The 16,848-nt window shown below is 42.7% G+C and overlaps 1 protein-coding gene and 1 long non-coding RNA gene across 2 annotated transcripts in view; one reads left to right on the plus strand and one right to left on the minus strand.

The window, feature by feature from the left end:
* Positions 1–16,848, minus strand: part of LOC310714484 — a 602,255-nt gene that overhangs the window by 422,165 nt on the left and 163,242 nt on the right. The gene's annotated exons all lie outside the window — the stretch shown is intronic.
* The window catches only part of CDH9 (cadherin 9), a 142,488-nt gene that overhangs the window by 116,556 nt on the left and 9,084 nt on the right, over positions 1–16,848 (plus strand). The window contains exons 6-9 of the mRNA XM_083519279.1: positions 1,724–1,911; positions 6,161–6,414; positions 7,308–7,444; positions 9,174–9,295. Of these exons, the coding sequence (XP_083375405.1) occupies positions 1,724–1,911; positions 6,161–6,414; positions 7,308–7,444; positions 9,174–9,295 (701 nt within the window). The remainder of the gene's footprint in view (positions 1–1,723; positions 1,912–6,160; positions 6,415–7,307; positions 7,445–9,173; positions 9,296–16,848) is intronic.

Here is a 16,848-nt window from a genome sequence, read left to right on the forward strand (position 1 = left end):
GGGTGTTGTCCCCTCCACCAGCTAAACCAGCCTCCTGCTAGCCACTACCAACAGAGTGACACAAGCCTTAGTACAGCATTCCCCTACTGCCTGTCAAACAGATAGGTGGCAGTGCCATCAGTGGGATTCCCACTCCAGAAAACAGCAGGTGGTCTTGAAATCAGGCTTTCTGGAGGCAGGGTGAGGCTGAGCTGGCCTGGGATCCATTGGATCCCAAGCTGAGCACACTGATGTCATGTGATGGCAGAGAGCTCAATCGCTGTGCCAGCTTGCAAACAATCGTTCCATCATGAGTTGTAAAGGTGCATTGTTGTTGTTGTTTAGTCATTTAGTCGTGTCCGACTCTTCGTGACCCCATGGACCAGAGCACGCCAGGCACTCCTGTCTTCCACTGCCTTCCGCAGTTTGGTCAGACTCATGTTGGAAGCTTCGAGAACACTGTCCAACCATCTTGTCCTCTGTCGTCCCCTTCTTGTGCCCTCCATCTTTCCCAACATCAGGGTCTTTTCCAGGGAGTCTTCTCTTCTCATGAGGTGGCCAAAGTATTGGAGCCTCAGCTTCAGGATCTGTCCTTCCAGTGAGCACTCAGGGCTGATTTCCTTCGGAATGGATAGGTTTGATCTTCTTGCAGTCCATGGGACTCTCAAGAGTCTCCTCCAGCACCATAGTTCAAAAGCATCAATTCTTCGGCGATCAGCCTTCTTTATGGTCCAGCTCTCACTTCCATACATCATACATCCATACATCACTACTGGGGAAAGGTGCATTAGCAGTGCCAAAACCCCACCCACTGGGGACAAAAGGTTTGGATTGTGCTATAAGAAATTTTGGCCTCCTGTGATGTTGTGCATCCTTCACTTTGTATGTGAGCACTCAGCTTTTCTCAGAAGTCCTGAGTGACAACTTGGACCTTTACAAAGCATTATTTGATCTAGGCAAGTTTTCCAGGTGTACTCAGATTTCCCCTACAACTCTGAAGGCAACCAACGTTAAAAGTGAGCAAACTGCTATGCTCAGGTTTCTAATTAGAGCCCGCATACTGAATTTCCTACTGCTTGCTTGGAAAGCTGATCTTACTTTGAACTATGTAATATCCACACAGATCAGTTGAATGTTACCTGACTTTACCCCATCCTTGAGCAGAAAGGTGACAAACCCTACTGAGAAATTTGGGCTTATTTACATTAAAAAGAGAGGACTTCTTTTTAAAAGTCCAACACATGTGTTGCCTGAACAGAGCCATCCAAAACCACCTCAGATTTTGCTTCAGGCAAAACCCAGTGGCAGTTCCATTTCCAAGATCCACCAGTTTCTGAGGCCATGTAAACTAAAGAAACCATTCTTGCTTTTAGATTTAATTTTCAAAATAGGGGGTGGAGATCATTAATGGCACTAGACAGTTAGTGCCATAACCACGGCAGGGTTCCTATTTGCATTTGAATTTTTAAACATTTGCAAGAAAAGTAGCGGTAAGAGGCTTTTGAAGCAGTATAATCTTTTCCCACCACAAGAAAAAACACACCCTTGTCTCTGACAGGTACTCCTTTCCACTGTGTTCAGATTAACTCTTGTCTTGTGGTGCTTTCCTCAACTCACCAGGCCACTGAGGAGCCTTCTCTGTTTCTTCTCATGGCATTTTAAAATTATGTATGCAGATGAAACACCTATGAATGTGTGCACACTCTCTCTCACAAGTTTCTTGCATTGTTGTTTTATTTCCCAGGCACATATCAGTTCAGCTCCCTGGAGTCTGCACCACTCGGAAGTTCGCTTGGCAGAATAAAAGCCAATGACCCCGATATGGGTGAAAATGCTGAGATTGAGTACAGCATAGCTCCCGGCGATGGATCGGACGTCTTTGATATCATCACTGACAAGGACACACAGGAAGGGATTATAACTGTCAAAAAGGTTTATTTTTCCTCCTTCTCTTTTTATTGGACTTAGCACTCCAGGTCTTAGGGTGTGTGTTTTCTCCCAGACAGGAGGGAGGAGAAGGTTCCCTGTGAGGTCAGCTGCAGAGAAGCTAGCATATTATGTCTGTTCTTCTTCTTTTCATTGCCAGGTAACCGTTAAACTTCAGAACTTGTGGTGTGGTTTTTTTTGTTTTGTTTTGAGTATGTCAGTTCACCTATAGAGATATCCTTGGGAGCTCAGGCCTGTCAGATGCATTCAGACATCCCTGCATGACAACTTCTGAAGGATGGATATGTCAGGGTAAGGGAGGGTGGTTAGCTTCACAAAGCAGCCCACCAGGTGAACTCTTGCCGTTTGGTTTGCAGTGAATGGAGACAGCCAAACTATGAAATCTGGTCCTGAAGATAGAGGTCTGAGGAATTCCAGCCTCTAATGAGCACATTCCATGGGCAGCCTTTGGTCTACTAATGAGACCTTCCCTGCTGCCTGGACTCTGTCAAACAGCTATATATATAAAATGTGAACACACATAAATTTAATGTGGCCTTATAGCTACTGCTTTTCCTTTAAAGGAGATGGGCACAAATTGAAATTGTGTCAGCAATACTTGGGTTCTAAGGCTTCCTCTCACCTTACTAATAAATATTTTGATGGGATCTTAACAGTCTCAAGCTTTTGGGGGGATGCCTCATACCTGTGTCCTCCCTGCATGCCTGTTGGCTGTCTTCTCCACTCAAACACCTGCAGGTCAAGAAATTCTGTGGGCAAATTCCTTTAAGGAACTGCTGGCCCAGGGCATCTGCTCTCAGGTCTCTCTTGATCTCCCATTGGCTAGCATACAGATGACTTCTACTCACAGGTTATCTTGAAAGAGTGAGAGAAAATAATAATAATTTGTGTGCCAGAACAAATCTATACCCTGTCTCTCCATAGTGCAAGGAGGTTGCAGGATAGACATATTATTTATTTTCAACAGTGTAGTATGTGCCTCTAAACTACAGTATGTGTTATAGCTCGCAGCTAGGCAGGAGTTAAATTGTATGCACATTAAAATATTTGGACAGCTTTCTGCTGTAGTGGGGACCACATGCCCTACTATGGGCATAGCCCAGATTTAAGGGGAGAGGGGCAAAACTTTTGTTGGGAAAACAGTGGGCTATATGTGTCCAGTCAAGTTATCCCATTAGGACAAGGAATCACACATGTTCAATGAGACTTCCTCTCTCTCTTCTCCCTGTACACACCTGCGCCACCCCCCCCCAAGACTGTTCTAGGATTTCCACACACCCCAACCCTCCAGAGCTGATTGGGGGTTGGGTGGGTGGGGAGAAGAGGGAGATGAAGTCCTATTGCACAGACAGAAGTCCTTACACTAATGGGAAAACTTAATCAAATTTAACCCTATGAGATTACAAGAGAGTAGTAACCCAAAGCACAGGTTACCCATAGACTACTATAACTCTTCACTTGGTTCATATATTGAGCTAGAACAGCGCTGCAGTAGCTTGGTAGATCAATTCTCTCCACTATACAGATGGACCCTGCTTGAACTGTGCCCTTCACACAAGCCAAATCCTTCAAACTGGAAAGCCTAGAGGAGATCATGTGAGATGGAGCATGGTCTGCCTAATCCAAGTGCTCACAGGGCAGGCCCAGTTCATATTGGAGGTTGTGTGGAGAGTAGCTTGCACTGCTCCTTCACCTCTGCCAATTCACCATCATCTCCCAAGGAATGTAAGAGCCATAGTAACAGTCACCCAATTAAATTCACAAGTTTAAGTGACAGCAAAGCAGGAACAGTTTTACTAAAATTCAAGTTGCATTTCTGGCTTTAGGTTTACTTTGTCAGTACAACATCACATAGTTTTACACTGTAATTACAAGGGCCAAACTAAATGTTAATGAATGCACCATTCAAAACTCCATATTCCCTTTGTAATATTATTATGGGGGATTGTCAGTGGCATTTTCTGGGTTAAGTGGGTGAATAGGAGGAGATCTGGGCAAAGCTAAACATCCTCTTTTCTTTCCTTATCTTCTCCTGATGAACGTTTTTTCTCTCTTTGCTGAGTTCAGCTTTAGTTAAAAATGAGCATCCTGAAGGTGCCAAGATTTATCCTAAATGAGAACAATTTCTGGCTCACATATATATATTCTACTGATTGTTACAGGACTATGTTTAGAATGGGTGTAATTTTGAGTCAACAGCAATTAGTCATTGATTTTGTGGATTGCAGCTAATGGTGCATGCAACATGCAGTGTGTTTTGGCAGATCTCAGAGAGATGAAACAGTGATTTGTATTGATGGATATATAAGAACCAACACACCCACCCCAAACAAAACTTTAAAAATGCCACAGTAGGCAAAATTAAGTTGACGAGGGGCCTTTATCAGAGCCATTATTATTTCAGAGATCATTATTGCAGCAATTAAGGCTGAATCCCTAAGCCCATTCACTTGGGTAAGTAAGTTTCATTGATTTCAATGGAATGTACTCTGAAATAAATACCGGAATTTTGTATGAGTCTGGTGCATAGGTTTTGAAGATTGGTATAACAAATACATAATGACACTTCGCTCTCACAAATTCACGCTGAATGGATGAATCAAAATTGTGAGTGTACTTCCCCAAGATGACATTGAAAACTTGGTTCACGCATTGTCTAACATGTTCGGGTTATAAGAAAAGTCTGAAAATGGGATATTATTCACCTCTCTGCTTCAAAAGCTGGGACAAGAAATAGCAGCCAGCAACTGCAACACAGCCCAAGAGGAGATGGAAAGTTGCTTGGTGAGAGTTCCCGTTCACAAAATTTAAACTATGGAAGTATCTTCACAGTGGTAAATGGTGTATCTGTTATTGTGGAAAGCAGGAACTAAAACTAAATGAGTCAAACATACTAGTACAGTAGTACCTTGGTTGTTGAACTTAATCCATTCCAGGAGACCATTCGACTCCCAGAACCATTCGAAAACCAAGGCACTGCTTCCTATTGGCTGCAGGAGCTTCCTGCATTCAATCGGAAGCCATATAAGCTGTGTCAGACTTTCGGCTTCCAAAAAACGTTCACAAACCAGAACACTCACTTCCAGGTTTGCGGTGTTTGGGAGCCGATTTGTTTGGGAGCCAAGCCGTTTGACAACCAAGGTACCAGTGTACCTGGAAATGGGATGTTTCAAGTAGGTCTTACAAGACTGAGGAAGGAGAATTTGCAGTGGGAGAACATACCTAGTGTTGCATTATGACTGAGCAGACCCAAGTTCAACTCCCTACACAGTTAAGAAGCTCACTGGGTGACCTTAGGCCAATCCAAATCTGTCAGCCTAACGAGCCTCACAAATTCATGGTGAAGATATAATTAGAGGAGGCAGGAGTAGGTGCACCATTTTGAAAAGTGGGGCACTGTATTAGTAGCTAGCTCTATGCTTTTTCCCCACTGCCTTTAAAAATTATCTAAGCACATTAACTCCTGCCAACCTAGCAGTTCTAAAGCACACCAAAGTGCAAGTAGATAAATAGGTACCACTCCGGCGGGAAGGTAAACGGCATTTCTGTGCGCTGCTCTGGTTCACCAGAAGCGGCTTAGTCATGCTGGCCACATGACCCGGAAGCTGTACGCCGGCTCCCTCGGCCAATAAAGCGAGATGAGGGCCACAACCCCAGAGTCGGCCACAACTGGACCTAATGGCCAGGGGTCCCTTTACCTTTACCTAAGCACATTAAAGTAATATAATAAAATTTACTAAGAGTAAAAATGTGGCAAGATACTGCCTCGTTTATCGTCTTTCCCCCACAAAACACTGTCAGAAATTGAGAAGAGAACATATTACCATGTCGTCGTCCCCCCATCATTTTGTTGTGATGGAATAGAACAGTTGGGAAACTGTCTTGGTGGATGATAGATAAGAACATAGTAATCTGCCTTATAGCAAGTCAGGCCTTTGAGCCCATGTAGATCTGTATTATCTGCCCTGATTGGCAGCGACTCTTCACATTTCCAGTCTTACCCGGAGATGCAAGGTCTTGAACCTGGGACCTTTTGCATGCAAAACAGGTGCTCTACCACTTAGTAGTATGACTGATCACAGGACAGATAGAAATTTCGGAGTTAGCAAAAAGATTTATATCAAGTGGTTTCCAACAGTGCTAGTTCTACTTCGTTATCCTTCTGAAATGTAGTTGTTTTTCTATGTGACATTCTTTTCCATTTCTTCTCCCCCACCCCACCTTTGACTGCAAGCAATTAGATTTCGAAAAGAAGAATCTTTATGTCCTAAAAGTGGAGGCAACCAACGTTCATCCTGACCCGCGATTTTTCTACCTGGGACCATTTAAGGACTCAGCCTTGGTCAAAATTTATGTGGAAGATATTGACGAACCACCAGTGTTTAGCATACCTTCTAATTTACTAGAAGTAGATGAAGATGCCAGGGAAGGTAGTATCATTGGGCAAGTGGTAGCTCAGGATCCGGATGCAGCAAGGAACATAATAAAGTAAGTCAACTTCCACAAACAGCGCAAATAGGCATCAAGTGTGCAATGTCCTTGCATTTCTCTAACAAAATAAAAAGAAAAAAGGGAGGCATAAAACCTTAAATCTTGCTTAACAGCCATTGTTGAAATCTTGTGATTTGAAGATATTATTGAAGTGCTTACTAATTTCAACAAGGATAAGTCCACAGTACTATAATTATTGCTATTACTGTCGTTAGCATTTTATTATTATGTGTTACACTAAGGAGGTCAGAATGGATTATGTATGGTTCTTGCGTGCCACTTTGAGCATTATTTGGAAACGTGACATATAAGTAAATTGGATGACGGTAACTCAAAAGTAGTCTCTTATCGAGGCAACTTATAAGGCCAAAATCTTCCGCAGTAAAACTGCAACATGTGACTTCCTACCATTTTTCTAGACTGGTCCATATATCACTTCTTTTTGAATAGTTATGTTTACTTCAGTTGAAATTCACATAGCTGTTTTGTTGTTACAGAGCTGTGAATTTCATTATTTGATGCATAACTCAGTAAGAATCTTGGTTCTTCATATTGTGTTTATATTTTAAATGATATGTTCAGTTCATAGATTACTATTTCAGTTATAATATTACAGAGCTTTTACATCTGGCATTCAGTTGTTTGGATGTTTGGATTCTGGTTTCTTCCCATCTTTTACTGTAAGGTTCAACTCCATTTTGATGTAAAAATATTTAGTAACGTATTTTGGGTAGCACAGCAGTTAGATTGTGTGTGTGTGTGTGTGTGTGTGTACTTATATACTGGTTATAAAGTGCACTATTTTAAACCTCTGTTAAATGTTCAAAAAATTAATTAAAATCACAGTATGACTAGAAGACCAAGAGGCAGCCTGTGTTGTAATTTGACAGATATACTTTGGATCGGCACACTGATTTGGACAGAATATTCAACATCCACTCAGGAAATGGGTCCATATTTGTCTCAAAGACACTTGACCGAGAAGCGGCCCCATGGCACAATCTCACTGTCATAGCAACTGAAATCAGTAAGTGGCAGGTCATCCTGTTGCATGGTTTTAAGTGTTTCCATATATATATATATCTGCACAATATCACACCCAGTACTGCAACAATATATTCTGGGCAGTATCCAACTAAATAGCTATGAGAGTGCAATGACTTTTAGCTGCACAATGTAACTTCCATACCACCCTAAATCTACTCTGAGTTTCCCCCCAACCCTCTGGAGAAGATTTAGTTGACATGTGGGGAGGTGTGGGGAGAGTAGCAGGTGGGGCAATTACTTCATACAGCTAAAAGTTGTTGGGCTAGTGTAAATGTTTTGTTAGACACCCCCCACAGGTCACACATAGTGCTGTAACAATATATGTCCTTTAAAAATTTTACAGATCCATGCAAAACGTATTGTTACAGTTTAACACTTAGACTGCAATTCTATGTACATGTCTTTGGGTGTAAGCCCTGCTGAACCCAGTGGGAGTTATTTCTGAGTAGACATGCATAGGGTTACATTGTAAATCGTAAAAGAGAAGATGCTGTTTATAGAACCACCCAGGGGTTGAAATGGTGTCTTGTGTGTTACTGTAGTTTTTATCAGGGGGTTCAATAACGACACCTAATATATCCTCTTATGAGATGGTTCCCCAGTCAATATTTAGAGGCCCTTTCGTGTATCTTTCTTGAGAGGACTAATAGATCTATTGCCAAACTGGTAGCAAAATATGTGTATGTTGTCATGTCTCTTAGATCTGCTCAACTCTCTCTCTCTCTCTCTCTCTCTCTCTCTCTCTCTCTCTCTCTCTCAGTTCTATTCTGGCTGTGGGAGGTAGAGAAAGAGTGATGAGGTTGCTGTGGTGCTAATACATTGACAGAGCCAATTTGGTATTCTCACAGATGTGTTTGCACTGCATCAACCTTGTTTCTGCCTTATCCCACCTCCTCTGTTTCTCAGTATGCAGCAGTCACATGAATGACCATAGGTCATATGAACAGTGGCTCCCCACCAAGCCACCCACAACTGGTAACAGCCCAAGAGTTTCAGCAATAAATTTATTTCCTTCTGAAAAATAAAGTCTGGCAGATGAAGATACAGGGGAAGGTTCGAACCCCAAACACCAGCCTTGCTCTGTTTTCAGATGTAATGCACAAAACCTTGGTGACTTCATATATCTCCTTTCTTGGGAATGGAGAATTCCCTAAGTGGGAAAGTCTTCTGATCTGTGAAGGTACACTTTGGGCCTTTAGGCAGGAGACTACCCAGTCCCTGAGAAGGCAGAGCTTTGAACGTAGTAGTAGTGCAGTGAAAGTAAAGGGGACAGGTTAGGGAAGCTCTGGTGGGCTAGCAGCTCAACGACTTGCTGGAGAGAGAGTAGGGATGGGCTGTGCTTGTGTCCTCATCTCTAGCTGAGATTCAGGTAACAGCCTTAATAAATAACAAGATGAAAGATAAAACAACAACAACAACAAGGTAACAGCCTTGTTAGACTTCCATTCCATTCCCCTGCTCTGCATATGAATGTACACATACACCCTTTGTTCCTTGACCCGCCCCTCCAGGATTTTGGGAAAACTTGGGATGGCTTTAAAAAAATATAAATTATGTACTTCTGCAAACCTTGGGGTTCTGCCAGATATGCTGTTTCCTGCCTCTGGCAAGGTGGGTGGATTTTGCTACATAAGGATCAGCACTGACACTGCAACATCAGAAATAGTGGGAATTATGGTATAAGATTGTGGCTATTGTTTCTGTTTCAGGCAACCCCAAGCAAAGTACCCAGGCTCCCATTTTCATCCGGATTTTAGATATAAATGACCACGCACCAGAATTTGCCAAGTACTATGAAACTTTTGTTTGTGAAAATGCAAAAGCGGGACAGGTAAATGCATATTTACTGTTACCAACAAACTTGTAGATGAAATCTCAACACTTTCTGCACTTAGATCAATCCATAGTGGCGGTCTGACCCATGCTTGATTGGTAGAGATGGGGGAAAGGGTCATATTTTTGAATCCCCCTAATTCACACATTTGTTTGTCTAAGCATTTTGATTTCATCTCTTTTATAGCTGGCCACACTGACTATTTGATAAAAGGCAGTATGTAAAATTACGATAATTGAATACGTGTGCTCCTTTGAGAGGAAGAGTGGGATATAATTACTACTACTGCTACTACTACTACTACTACTACTACTAATAATAATAATAATAATAATAATAGACATAACAACATATTACGACTGTGGAAAAAAAGTTACTGAATTAATTGTTCCATTCTATAAACCAGTGGTTCCCAATTAGCTAAGCACCACAGACAACCCATTTTTCAAGAGCTAAACCATGGATCCCCTACTTTTCAAAATTTCGATATCTCTATGGTCGTTTTTGTTATGTATTATAAGAAATAATAATTATAATGTGAATGGTGCCATGGACTCCCTGGGGTCCGCAGACCACCAATTGGGAACTACTGTTCTAAACTGATATGTGTCTAAGGCCGGGGTAGTCAACCTTTTTATACCTACTGCCCACTAATGCATCTTTCTGGATGGTAAAATTTCCTAACAGCCCACCAGTGCTCGATGGAAGGAGGATTCAGCTTGTGCAATAGAACCCCCTACCACTCACCTAGAATCCTGAAACGCCCACTAGTGGGCAGTAGGGACCAGGCTGACAACCCCTGGTCTAAGGACTATACAGTCGTACTTTGGACTTAGTACTCGGATGTTTTGACTTCCAAACGCTGCAAACCCGGAAGTGAGTGTTCCAGTTTGTGAACGTTCTTTGGAACCTGAACATCTGACGGGGCTTCCACAGCTTCTGATTGGCTGCAGGAGCTTCCTGCAGCCAATCATAAGCCGCACTTTGGTTTCTGAATGTTTTGGAAGTCGAATGGACTTCCAGAACGGATTCCGTTCGACTTCCAAGGCACAACTGTATAGATTTTGACTATCATCTAACTAATGCAGACTGCTGTGGGGGTTTTTGTCAGAAGCAAAAGCAAGAAGGCAAAAGGAGTTCTACTTTCTTGATATTTCAATGTTACTGCATATGACACAAATCTGTATTCAAGACCCAAGCATTAGTATCTAGGTCCATTTTGCCTACCTAAGATGCATCCACACCAAGACCGCTGAAGGGAAAATATTGGAGCTTGAAAGAGACCTAGGCTTGATGAAGGGTTTCAGGGGGTGTATCCAATGCCAGGCAGGTAATCAATATCTGCCTCAGGGTGAACAGGTAGAATTACATGCTTTGGCTAAAATTACTTTGATACTTTGTGTATATTTTTCAGGGTAAAGCTAAAGGGTTAGTTAGCAATAAGCATGGGGGAGGCTTTTGATTCAGTTCACATTTAAAGATGAACCAGCCTAACTCTCTGAAACAAAGCACAAACCATAACACAGCCACCCATCAGAATTTGCACCTTTCCTAATACTTGGATAACAAAACTGCATGGACAGCGTCTCCATCCTAATAAAGACACATGCACAATATCACTATTTAAACTTAGTTCCAAAATGCACATCACCATAAATAAATGCCAATTTGCTGTGCATCAATGGTGCCCCGAATCCAACACCTTAGCTTGCCAAGTTACTGTACTGTGTGGTTAAAAAAAAAAAAAAGGTAAAAGGTGTGGTATGAACAGTCCACATCCTCCTTTTTGCATCTCATGATATAGTAGTCAAATAAGATTCCTATGCTTTGCCTTTATTGTGGACATTCATTGTGTACTAACCAGTGTGAGAGAGCCAGTGTGGTGTAGTGGTTAAGAGCGGTTGTCTCGTAATCTGGGGAACTGGGTTCGCATCTCCGCTCCTCCACATGCATCTGCTGGGTGACCTTGGGCTAGTCACACTTCTCTGAAGTCTCTCAGCCCCACTCACCTCACAGAGTGTTGTGGGGGAGGAAGGGAAAGGAGAATGTTAGCCGCTTTGAGACTCCTGAAGGGGAGTGAAAGGCGGGATATCAAATCCAAAACTCTTCTTCAAATCCAAATGCATCGTCTTCACTTAATTATTAGTGGAAAGGTTATGGTCTTCAAGTCTTGGAAAAACTGAAAGGCGGGATATTGGCCTTCCCAGCTTCATAATAGCCCATGGTTATACTTGCTCAATTGCAGTGTTAGGCAACACAGAATATCAGACATTAAATAGATGTTTAATGATACAGCATCTCCAAGTGACTCCAGCTCAATTCTTATTTAACATGAGAGGTAGGGTTGCTGATATCCCTTGCTTCTATTTCGTGCTGCTCTGGGAATGCACAGAAGTGTAAAAACAACATGGAGTCCAAGGCTGGATGCAGGAGGTATGATTTGAGTGGTTTCCCCTATGGTTTATGTAATTGCAATGAAGGCAGGAAGCAGCAAACACACTGGCCCCGTAAGCCTCAGACCTTTAACAGTGCAACAAATGTACAGGCCTGATGCACACAAAGTTTTTTGAAGTGTTGACTACAATAGATGCATCTCGCTAGTATAGCTTTGTTTTCCCGTTATGCATAAATTTACACTGCCGCTGCTTCAGCGAGAAACCAACTTTCTTATTCTTAAATACTGAAGCCGCAGATAATGAGACACCACACTAGAAAAACATCTTCGCAAGTAAAACGGATAAATTAGACATTCCCCCTCCCCAATACACACACACACACACACATATATATATATATACACATATGGGTGATGGCACTTAACAGCCACACAATGACATAGGAACTGCAAACTTCCATTAACATTCCCTACATTTTCAGAGTGAAGGTGGAAATACTTGTAGCTCACTTACTTAAAGGTACAGTGGTACCTCGGGTTAAGTACTTAATTCGTTCTGGAGGTCTGTTCTTAACCTGAAACTGTTCTTAACCTGAAGCACCACTTTAGCTAATGGGGCCTCCTGCTGCCGCCACGCTGCCGGAGCACGATTTCTGTTCACATCCTGAAGCAAAGTTCTTAACCCGAGGTAATATTTCTGGGTTAGCGGAGTCTGTAACCTGAAGCGTATGTAACCTGAAGCGTATGTAAGCCGAGGTACCACTGTACATGAAACAACATTTGGGACCTCATGATCAATTATAGTTTATCATGGTGGAAATGAACTGCTGTGAACCTTGGATGTTCCTCCTCTTCCTATGCTCCTGTGAGTCAGATGGCTCTCATATCTGCTATGCCACACTGACTTACACATTTTAATATACATCTGCTCCTCATGTGACATAAAATTCTCCCTACCACTGGGATGATGTAGATAACTAAAGTATCACATTATGAAGCTCACCTAAGGGTAGTTTGGGAATCTTCAGTGGCTAAGTCAAAAGGCTCATCCACACTCCCATTAGCCTTGTTGATTTCCCCTGGGGAAACCTGTGGTTTAGTGCTGAATCCAAACAAATGCCCATCAGGTTTTCCGCACATTGCTCTTTATTCCAATTTAGTGCTCAAGGTTTTCCAGGAGGAAGCAATGGGGCAAAGCTCAGAACTGTGCCTAGGAACCACATGGCAAGTGGAAAACCCATGCTTTCTAGGCATAGAACAAGTGGAAATGTGGACGAGCAGAAAGCATGGCAAGATGTGTGACTCAAAGCCCTTCCACATATATCATAAATAGTGGCATCATATATATAATATATAGCAGCATATATCATATATAGTGGTATGGCTACTGGAGTGTGTTTTTTGGGTGTGGGTGTGGTTGGAGTCTGACAAATAAGATCATCATTCATCAGCTAGTATTCCAGAATATTGTACCAGCTCCACCCGTTCCTTTTTTTATACTGAGGGGAAAAAAAACTGACTTTTGTGAAAGAGCCAGAATCAATCCTCAATATTTACATTTGTGTGGCATCTGTACAAGCATTGTCCCAGATTGTGTGTGGAGGCAGTGGCATCGCAATGGGGGTGGGGGCGGTGTGCCCCGGGTGCCATGTCTGGGGGGACAACAAGAAGGCAGCCTGCGGGGGCTCGCCCCGCTGCGGTGGCACGAGCAGCCATCGCACCGCTGCAGCCACATTGTGGAGGATCCTCCATTCGTGGATGCAGCCACAAGCAGAGGATCCTGGTGCCAGTGGCAAACCGCTATGTACAGCGCATGTGCGGCATCACATGCATGCTCTGTACATAACGACGATGCCCATGCGCTGTACATAGCGGTTTGCCGCCGGCGCCGCTCAAGCGCCATATGGACAGTGGTGGGATCCTTCCGTCGCCGCTGCAGCCGCATGTAGAGGATCCTTCGTTCATGGCTGCAGCCACGAGCAGAGGATCCCGGTACTGTCCATAAGGCGCTGGAGCGGCGCCGCTGGCAAACTGCTATGTATAGCGCATATGCGGCACTGCTACGTTGCGTTGTACGTAGTGACACTGCACATGCGCCCTTCGTAGCGATGCCCCACCCTGGGTATCACGATGCCTTCGTTCGCCCTTGTGTGGAGGGGTTGGAATGTGGTTCAGCTTTCATTTAAAGTTGATCTTACCTAATTTACACTTTTCAGAACCAGGGCTTTTTTTCAGCCGGAACTTGCCGGAACTCAATTCCTAATGGCTATTGCCATTCTAAGAGAATGAGGGAGGTGTTAATTGTGAATTCTGGCACCTCTTTTTCTAGAAAAATAGCATTGTCCAAAACTATATGCGCAGTGAAACATAGCAATCCTTCAAAATTCCCACATCACCAAATATGACAAGGCAGTTCCCCAGCCATGTATACAAAAATACATATAATAGGTTAAAGAGTTTACAAAAAATGCACATATTCATGAAAATAACACAAAACATATCATGTTAGGAGAAAATGCTTTGTGGAAATGTGTACATTAGGCCACATTGCTTACTATTGTCTATATTGGGAGAAAATCACACAAAAACGCAGATGAATTTCCATGAGGACCTTTAAATGATGATTTCAAACTGATGTGGAAATGTGGAGAAGTGAATTTAATATTGGGAACATGAGAAAACTGAGAGAAACCATAACCAACAGATTCACCCATCCCACACTGGGGGGCCTAAGAGCCTTATAATAAATTGTTAGAATTTGTCTTCTAGTTAGACATTTTCTCCTTGCATTCCTCAAGGCAGTAATTGCAGGGATCTAATTACATCCCTTTTTAATTAACTTGCTTATCTTAGTTTTGTTGTTTTGCAGGCCTCTACAAAGGGGAAGTTTTCTCTTGCTGTTTTGATGCTTATATGAGAAGACTTTTCCTGTACACTTCAAGAAAAATTGCAGGGCTTGATCATGACACAGAGGTTGAAAATGCTGACAGCTATTTGACCCCCTACCCCCTCATCTAAGCCGTTGTACTTGCCATTTTTGCTGCAGGGGGAATTAAACAGGTAGCAGCGACTCTGGAAAAAAAAACAAAATCAACAATTCAAATAAAGGATCAGCTTTGACAATAAGGTTGTTTTATGAAGCATGGAGGATTGTGGAAACATATTCAAAATGTGTGTTGCCAAGTGCAATATATTTCTTCATGGTCCTGCCACAACTACATTATGTGGGTGGATGACTCACAGAGGAGTTTTTTCACCCTTCTTCTTTCTCTCAATTGCAACAGGAAAGCCTTATCTACAAAAATAGAGTTATGCAGTGAGCAAGGAATGACACTTTCTGGTGATCTTCTATTAAGATTTATGAGAGAATTTTTGTTTTTTTAAACTCACTAACTTGCCTAAAAATAGCCTGTTTATGAGAGATAGATAATTTCACCCAGAAACAATTTTTCATGCTTGCCTTGTGGACACCGTCCTAAGTTTTGGGTCATTTCTTGGCAAGAGGTGTCAGTGAAAATGCATTAACATCCCATTTCACCTGTTCTGCGGCTTACTCATAGAATACACAATTGCTGCAGCTAAACCCAGGTGACCGCTGACTCCAAGATGAAGATCTGTGTATTTATATCCAGAGCTGTTTATAGTCCATGCTGTTGTTACTGTTGGCTGTTGTTATTTTTTTTAATGTGAAATGATGTGTAAAGTAATCCTAATTCAGCACCAAGGAAAGCTCAATTCTTCAATTTCCACATCAAATGAATTTGCATCTTTTATTCCACATAATTGCTTCTGCTTTTTGTTTTATTTTACTGTCTTGCATAATTGGCTCTGGGTTTGCTAGTCAGGCAGAGGAAGTGACAAGGAGCTATGCAGGGGACAGAAGCACCCCCTCCTTCGCCTAGAAACCTTTCTGAATATGCAAACCCTCTGATTCCCAAGATTTTAGCAAGCCTTGCCTTCCATTAGCAGCAGACAGCATGGCAGGTCTGTGCCACTCATCTGGTCTTCCTCTGTATGCATCACTGCTGTATGCTGGGAGCAGAAAGGTTGGCACAATGAAAACGCACTGGGAGGTATGCTGGATTGGCATTCCTCTCCACTGCAGTATGCAACAATGACAGAAACAGAGGGAGTTCAGGTGAGCAGCTCAGCCCCATAAAGCCATCAACTACTGCCCTTCAGATTTCCACATAGATCGTCACAGCCAGGAAGACTGGAAACTTGCTCCTGTATTTTTAAAGGGAACCTGATGCTCAGCAAACGAAATTCTAGACCCAATAAACATTCTTCAGGTTTCCTTCGCTGAATTGCAGCATACACCCAGTACTAAAGAGACTCTTATTTTCCCCCTTACTTGGTCCTTCACCAGTTAAGAAGCTCTGTCTTTTGAACATCATTTAGTGCATGAGTGTCTATGTGTTGAATGAAGTCTTAAAGACTGCAAGGGCCCCTACGCACAGATAATGGTTCTTTTGCTTGTAGGATCATAAGCATTTATGCCCCATCCTTCCTAATGCCTGTAAGCTGCTTCCTCCTCCTTCGTCTCAGTATTGCCCTTGTAGAACAGCAGGGAGGAGCCAACTAGAATTACTTGGCTCCAACTGTCATTGCCTCAGTCTCCACCAGCTGTTTGGGCTACCTGCTCTGCATCCCACTAGACTTGAGGGGAACCAGCCACCACCGAAAAGACCAATTTCATAGGCAGGAACATGAAAGGAGGACTATTTATTTATTTACTTATGGGGGTGAATGCTTGCTAAAGGGGTTCTTGTAATGTGGTGGGTGTAGACTCTAGCTATTAAGAATCAAATCTGCTCCCATCTTGGGTTCTTGAGGCCAGTGAATATGCAACGTTCTTAACCACACTACTTTTATTTGGGAGAAGCAGCTGTGGGGTTCCAATCTGGAACATGTTCCTGATCCAAAACTGAGACGCTCACTGGTTTTCTCATTTAAAGCAGTGTTTCCCAAAGTGGGCGAGACCGCCCCCCCGGGGGGGGGGGTGCTAGAATGATCCAGGGGACAGTAGTAGCTTCAAGTGCAATTGGGGGGCATTGGATAAAAATAAGTGGGCAGAGGAAGCATAAAGAAAGAAAAGAATTTTGAACAACTGTTTGTACAATTGTATGCTGTGTACTGATGCTTACTGCCAGGT

The sequence above is a fragment of the Podarcis liolepis genome (genome assembly GCF_965112155.1).
Source record: "Podarcis liolepis genome assembly, chromosome: 8".
NCBI classification, from domain to species: Eukaryota; Metazoa; Chordata; class Lepidosauria; order Squamata; family Lacertidae; genus Podarcis; species Podarcis liolepis.